The sequence below is a fragment of the Acyrthosiphon pisum genome, chromosome A1, assembly GCF_005508785.2.
Source record: "Acyrthosiphon pisum isolate AL4f chromosome A1, pea_aphid_22Mar2018_4r6ur, whole genome shotgun sequence".
NCBI classification, from domain to species: Eukaryota; Metazoa; Arthropoda; class Insecta; order Hemiptera; family Aphididae; genus Acyrthosiphon; species Acyrthosiphon pisum.
The window spans coordinates 2,115,318-2,122,966 of record NC_042494.1 but is presented as its reverse complement, the minus strand read 5'-3'; the positions used below and the strand labels follow the sequence as shown (position 1 = coordinate 2,122,966).

The following is a 7,649-nucleotide window of genomic DNA, read 5'->3' as shown; positions in this document are numbered from 1 at the left end:
GTCTTCAACAATTACATTGAACGACATGGATTTGGACGTGGCCAATAGGCGTGCGAGCTTTTACGCTGCAAGTCGACTGACCAAAGTGTATTGTTCCATGCCAAATATCATGTTGATGACACCCAAAACGGCAATCCAAGTGCCGTGTCCGCCATGATTAATCCCAATGGAGCTGAAGACCCCGACAAAACTCAATGTTGCGATGCCGGTCACCTGTGTGAAACTGCAGGATACAATAATGGCTGCAACAATGGACCGGGTGGTAACCACGAACATGGTCAAACCTATAAGAAGCGATCATTTTGGAAACGTACAAAAAAATTCTTCAGGCGATTATTGTGCTGCGCGTAGTTCTGAGCAATTACTGTTGTGCCATTGTAGATGCTGGCGATGCTGCTATATATGTATAGTTAATAAACAGTGTAGGTACAATCTACAACAATCATTTCTATGCTCTGTCGAAGGCGTATGATATGCATAAAATGTATAAAATGTATGAAATGTATAAAATAAGTACCTATATGAAATGTTCAAATAATAATTTGCATCACCTACACATTATTAAATTATTTATATTAGAGGTATATTATTATGTATAAGTTACACTTTTGATAAATATTCCTGTATATGTGAAAATATTTGAAATAATTATAGGTACCTACTGAAAATTGTATTAGTTTAGCACAAATATATATTTTCGTTGAATAATTGAATTGGTTTCTTTTTTTATATATTAATATAAGTACCTAAATGCCAAAACGCTATGTAAAATTAATTTATAGTGTGTGAAAATATTGTGGATAGTTATTTCGGTTTTTTTTATAACTGCTTTGAAAAAAACTGAAATTGAATTTAAGCTTTTTGACCGAAGAACAAAAATTGTTATTTTTTGACTTAATAATATAAATATTTTTTAACTTCCATTAAATGTGGGTACATAACATATTATAGCAATGAATAGTGATGTCGGTCATTCAACGACAGACAAACAGTCGAGTGGATGCCAAATCATTTTCAATCTAATATTAAATCATTCAATTTCCTTTACTCCCCTCCCTTATTAGTGTAATTACTAAACCATATATTTTCTTTATCAAAATCAAGTTCTTTCAAAAATCTCTCCTTGTATTTTGTAGTGTGTAGACGTCACTGCACGTACTATCATATAGTATCCAGAAGGTACCTTTATGGCTATATATTATATAGGTATTTATCGTAATAGAACAATTATTATTGTCACCTCTTATTATTATTATTGTCGGTTCATCTTCGAAGTGTAACATGTCGACGCCACCTGTTGTATTAGCGTACGTGTAAGGCGAAGCCGGTAGCAGTTAATTTTTTCTATAGAAAGTCGATGACGAACGATGCACCGCAAACACACCGGTTTAAAAGTAAAAACCAACTAGTCTTATACATCTTATGTATTTTTTAGATTTTTTGGTAACAGAATTAACTACTTACGTGGAATCTTGTTTTAAATTTTCAATCCTTAGATATAAAAGTTTAACATTATATACATTTTTAACTACGAAATAATTATTCAATTTTAAATTTGATAAATTTTGTCAAAATTCGATCTTTAAATGCTTATAAATAAAAGTGTGCCCATGTATTTTTAATATTTTTCAACTGCTATTGTAACAATATATCAGGAGCCTTGTATTAAGTTTTTACACTTTTTGGCCCAACAGATAAAACTTTATTGATATTTATAGAAAAAAAAACTAAAAAAAATGAAAACTGACAATGTCCGTAAACAGCTCAAAACAAATCAAAATATTTTGAAAATGTTATCATGTATAGAAAATGGAAATATAAAAAACCAGTGAAAATGTCATGTATCAACGGTTTTTTGTTTTAAAGTTACACCAAAAACCAAAATCAATTTTCTCGAAAACAAATTTTCCGTAAAAATTCCCGTTTTACTTTTGATCCCCCAAAGTACCAACTAGATTCACTTTCCTATCAGAAAAGATACTGTTGAAGAAAATCTAAGCATTTTTACTCAGTGGCGTATTTATATGCAGGCGCTATAGGCACGTGCCTACAGCGGCAAATTTTTCAAGGGATTTAATTTTTTTTCGTTATTGATGGTATCGCATATTGACTCAGCGATTGACTTATTAGTTAGGTACCTATTATATTCTTTTTCTGTTATTATAAAATATAATATATTATATATAGCCACAACAGCCAACAAGAAATGTATTAGGTATTTTTTAAAATGTTTATCGCCGTCATAGACCTATATAAACTAATGTACAGCACACTCCACTCCACCCTGCCCATGGTGCTTGGAAGTAGTAAAGGCGGAGTACATTAAAATATTTTGTTTGTTTTCTCGCTCTCTCTATATTGTACACCTGACGTCTCTCTCTAAGCGCTGTCCATTAGTTTATAAGTCTATGAGCAGTGGCGTGCCGAACAGTCATTTTTTGAGGCAATTGCCTCAAGGGAAATTTGGGTGGGTGGTTGGGTGGGTGTGTTAGTGTAGATGTGCAACTTATACCTAAAAAAACTTAATAATATTTATTATTTTGAATAATAAAAAAAAATAGTGAAAAAACTGTTGTTGGTGGGGAGGGGGATCAAATTGTATAGTTTGCCTCAGGTCTGCCTGTCAGTTCGGCACGCCACTGATCGGGAGTAGTATTCATGCCAGTATAATCTAATAATATCAACATTCGGCGCTAACTCGGGCGCTACGGTTCTACGAATATTTTGTTGACAAATCAGTATGTGCCCTGACAAAACAATTGCCCAATTAAAAAGTGAAAAGATGCAAAATGTTTTAGATAAAACACAAAAATTGACTGATTTTTTTTTAAAATCCAACTTCTACTTCTGGTGGTTGTAGTAGTAATAGTAAACCCTATGGCCATAAATATGAAAAAAAACAGATGCTCAGGTTAGTGACAGACGACAGTGAAAAAACAATAAGTTTATCTGTTGAAGCGGACAATGTTGAACCTGATGGTAGTTGTAGATCAAATGAGTTAACTGATATGATAGTAAATAAAACCATTTTGAAGACAAACCCAGCTAAATGGATTATTAACGATGAATTTTGCGACTATGTTGTAAATACTGATTTTAATCAAAATACGACAAACCAAACAAACAAACTTAAATTGTATTTTATCGTATTTAAGGGCGGCAATTTTCCACAGGCCTACAAGTGGTAGATATATAAATACGCCTCTGCTTTTACTGTCCTAAAAGGTGATGGCAGACACAAAAATAAATTTAAAAATTTAAAAAAAAAACACACATCATTATAAAATCAATAAATTCATCGTTTCACTCAGTATCTAAAAAAACACATTATTGTAAAATCAATACATTCATCTCTCCGCTCAGAATCTAAAAGAAATTGTAATGTCAATTTAATAATTATTTTACCCCATTTAATATACACAAACACACACACGTCAATGTTTTGTTGTTTAGACCATGGTTACAACTATACTACAACTGTGGTCCCGAGGGATAAGTAAAAATGATAAGCGATATATAGATAGTAAATAAAATAAATAGTAAATAGTAAATACCATTGATGACTGATAATAAGTGATAATAATACACATGGTTAATTTAGTTATCCTGTATTCCTGTGTTTCAAATAATAATATACCTATTTTATAGTTCATGTACATTGCTAATTTAAAATGGTAAGTTCCTATTTTTAATTGTATTCAACAGTTTGTTCACGTTTATTTAGACTCATAATTTAACAATCAGACACTATTATTATTCAATTGTTGGTTGTTGCTTAAATGTATTACAATTTTCACTATTTACAATACGTTTGTAATTTCTAATTTCCGTCAGGAGATAACTGACATTATTTTAATGAATTTTCCTATCTTATATTCTCATGGTTAGGTATCTATTGTAAATAATGTAACTAGTAGTAATTGAGAGGTTGCAATAATCTAAAAATATTAATTTATTTTAATAAATAGAAAAAATATATGAAATTATATGAATATGCTTGTGGGAAAATGTCTATTTAGTCTTAAATGAATATACTATTAGGTAGCTCTATAATAAAATAGGACTCAAACCCATAATTATCTAATAAATAAACAAATAAATATCACATTTCTGAATTTTAGTCACTATATAAAAATTACATGCATTATTCCAGACTAAGACCAAGAAAAGTAAAAAAATTCTTAACAAACAATTTGCTGTTATGAAGAAGACAATCAAACCAACAGATACAAGAATGTATGTAATTGTATAATCTTAAAAAGTCTAGTACTCATTTTTCCATAATATTTTTTTCCAGAAAAGAAGAAAAAAGAACCATTATAAAAAAAAAGATAAATGAAAATAAAACTGTCTCCGTTCGTCAAGTGTAATTAACAAAACTAAATAAATTATGAAAAAAATGTAGCTTTTCATTTTATTATAATTGATAACTTAATATTTTCAGAGCTCAAACAAGTTCAGCCTTGTTTTTCCAGTTTAACACACAGTTAGGACCACCATATCACATCTTAGTAGATACCAATTTTATTAGTTTTTCTATAAAATATAAAATGGATGTGGTTCAAAATATGATGGATTGTCTATATGCTAAATGTAAGCATACTGTTTTATTGTAATGTTTTTATAATAATTTAAAAATATTATTTGTTTGTAGGTATTCCATATGTAACAGATTGTATTGTTGGTGAATTGGAAAAATTAGGACAAAAGTATAAAATAGCATTGAAAATTGTTAAAGATCCACGATTCCAAAGAATACAGTGTATGCATCCAGGCACGTATGCTGATGATTGTTTAGTTCAACGAGTAACTCAGGTAAATGGTTAAAATTAATCTATATATTTAAAATGTTATACATAAAAGTTAATAAAATACATTTTTGTTTTAGCATAAATGTTATATAGTAGCTACATGTGATAGGGATTTAAAGAGGCGTATTAGAAAAATTCCTGGTGTGCCGCTTATGTATATTGCTCAAAGAAGGTAAGTGCACTGTGGATTTTCTCTAGTTTTGTTCTAATTATTTTATTGTATTTTTTAGATATACCATTGAAAGAATGCCCGATGCGTATGGTGCTCCTAAAAAATAACTTGTAATGTAACACTTATCAATTATTAAATACAAATTTTAATATTTAAGTAACTTAGTTTTTTAATTCAAAAAATTTTTTTATTCAAAATATGTTGGCTAATGATAATAATTATTAATTTAACATGATTGTAGTGACAAATTTTGATTTTTTTCAAGTAATCTCTAGGTCATTAATACTCTAATAGAGCCAAGATAGGGCATGGAGTATTACATACATAATTTAATATATTATCAATAAATAATTATAAAATAATGTATTATGAAAACTATTATTTTAAGTAATCAACCACTCTGCTGTACAGTAGATGCCAAGTGTACCTTATCATTGAGTAATTCACCAACAGAACTTGTTTGTTAGATTTGAATCAAGGGAACCGCAGCACACGTATTTTTCATACGTTTTAGACTAACAAGAGGTGATAAATTACACATACTTTGGAATGTCTGATTTAAATTTTTTTTCTACACGACTGTTTAAGAAGTCGATTTTAAATTTTAAATGGCCTTAAAATTAACACTTTTTTCAAAAATCCCTTGAAATAATAGCATTAATTTTGTATTTATTTTGAGCACATGATTTTAAACCAAAAAAGTGATTCCTAAAAAGCGTAGTCAATAAACATATAAATTCAACCTTTTTTTTGAAATTACAATCGAACTTTAGAAAGTATGTTCAATTTACAAGTGATGCAAACAAAAATATATTTCATTTTTTGCGGAGTATTGACATGAGCAAGAGTTGACGGGTGCTGGAATGCTGGATGCGGCATTACTACTATGTTCATTTACTACTCGCACAGATTTAGCCCAAATGTTCATGTCATGTGAATTGCCTGGATCTTACTCCTTTAAACATGATATGCGGAGCCTCATTAAAATAGTATAAATCATTTCATACGAAAAATGATTTTGATCGAAGAGTTGTCAGCCTATATTACTGAGTATAAATAATAAACTGCATTGCATTACTTATGTATACAATGATTTCTTAAAAGCATTATACTGTTACCTTATCTGCCTAGGTAAAAAAATAAATAAAGTTTCAATTTCCACGTAAATCTTGTTGTACCTACTTAAGATTATATATTTTAAGTTGCATAAAAATAAGTGAGCTGTACTATAATATAGCTCATTTATTTATATACCCTATTATAAATAAGGTTAATACTAGTACTTTTGCGTTAAGATCATAGGTGCAACTAGGGGTGTGCTTCACCCCCCCTCCATACTTAAATTTAGCACCCCCTGGTCAAAAACACCTAATATTTAAAATCATATGAAAAAAAGCAGGTAAGTGGATGTCACTCTGCTGTACAGTAGGTGACTAGTGGGTCAATGTATAATGGATTGTATTAAACTTGAATTCAATTGTATAATAAAAACGATTCTGAGCGGAGAATGTTTGTCAGTCGGGATTTTTTATATTGTTATTATTTATTATAGCCTGTTAGTTTATTTAATATTATAATATTATTTTTTATTTGTTTACTAGAAATTGAAATCCCATTTTTAGTGGTTTTTTGTAATTTGTCGTTAGTTTTTCCCGTGGCATTAAGTAACTATTGAAAAAAATCGAAAAATGACCTCTTTAAAGTATCATATTGATCAAATTTGCTAAAAGATAAAGTAAGATTCACCGTAAGGCAAGTGACAAACATAAAACATCAAAAAACCAAAATACCACTGCCCTTATTCTTTGTCGATCTTGCTCCTGAATCTATTAGTAAGGAAATATTTAACATAACGTCCCTACTTAATACTAAAATCAAAGTTGAGGAACCTCATAAACGCCGTGAAATTCCTCAATGTCAAAACTGCCAGACTTACGGTCATACAAAAAGCTATTGCTCACACTCTCCTCGCTGCGTGAAATGCGGTGGTACCCATCTTACCACAACTTGCACAAAATCATCTGACCTGCCGGCCAAATGTGCTCTCTGTGATGGCGAACATCCAGCCAACTACAAAGGCTGTGCTATATACTAGGAGCTGCAACAACGTCGCCGCCTACCATTCAACTCAAGACATAACAACCAACATCATCAACCACAATCAACCAACCAAACGACGAAACCCAACTACCAGCCAAATCCGCAACCATCAACGCAAAATCCAAGTACTTGAACAGGCCAATCATACGCAGAAGCAACAGAAAATACAGGTAACGCACCATCGCCAACCCCGTCCTCCAACACCCGACCTATACCCAGTCCTGATAATAATGATATAACAAAATTTTTAGATGAATTTAAATGTCTAATTAACCCACTTATCTCTCTCATCACAGCACTCATGTCTAAACTTTTAAATGACACACAACAAATAACTCAGTCACCCAAAACTCTATCATGATCCTTTCATGGAACGCGAATGGACTAAAAAACCATAAAGATGAATTCCTCATTACACTCCAAGAAAAAAGAATTGATATCGCTTTAATATCCGAGACCCATTTCACTAATATAGTTACTCTCTCAATATACCAGGCTTTCGTCTGCATCATACCAACCATCCGGACGAGACTGCTCATGCAGGAGCCGCTATCTATGTTAGGTCT

The 7,649-nt window shown here is 30.9% G+C and overlaps 1 protein-coding gene across 1 annotated transcript; it reads left to right on the top strand.

Moving 5' to 3' along the window:
- The first annotated feature begins 3,599 nt into the window (after nt 1-3,599).
- On the top strand, nt 3,600-5,345 carry LOC100159104 (rRNA-processing protein FCF1 homolog). The gene is given in 7 exon segments (NM_001326620.1): nt 3,600-3,674; nt 4,154-4,236; nt 4,298-4,366; nt 4,445-4,593; nt 4,655-4,815; nt 4,889-4,983; nt 5,042-5,345. Coding segments are annotated over 7 exon segments (609 nt in total). The 5' UTR covers nt 3,600-3,671; the 3' UTR covers nt 5,091-5,345.
- Nucleotides 5,346-7,649: the final 2,304 nt, after the last annotated feature.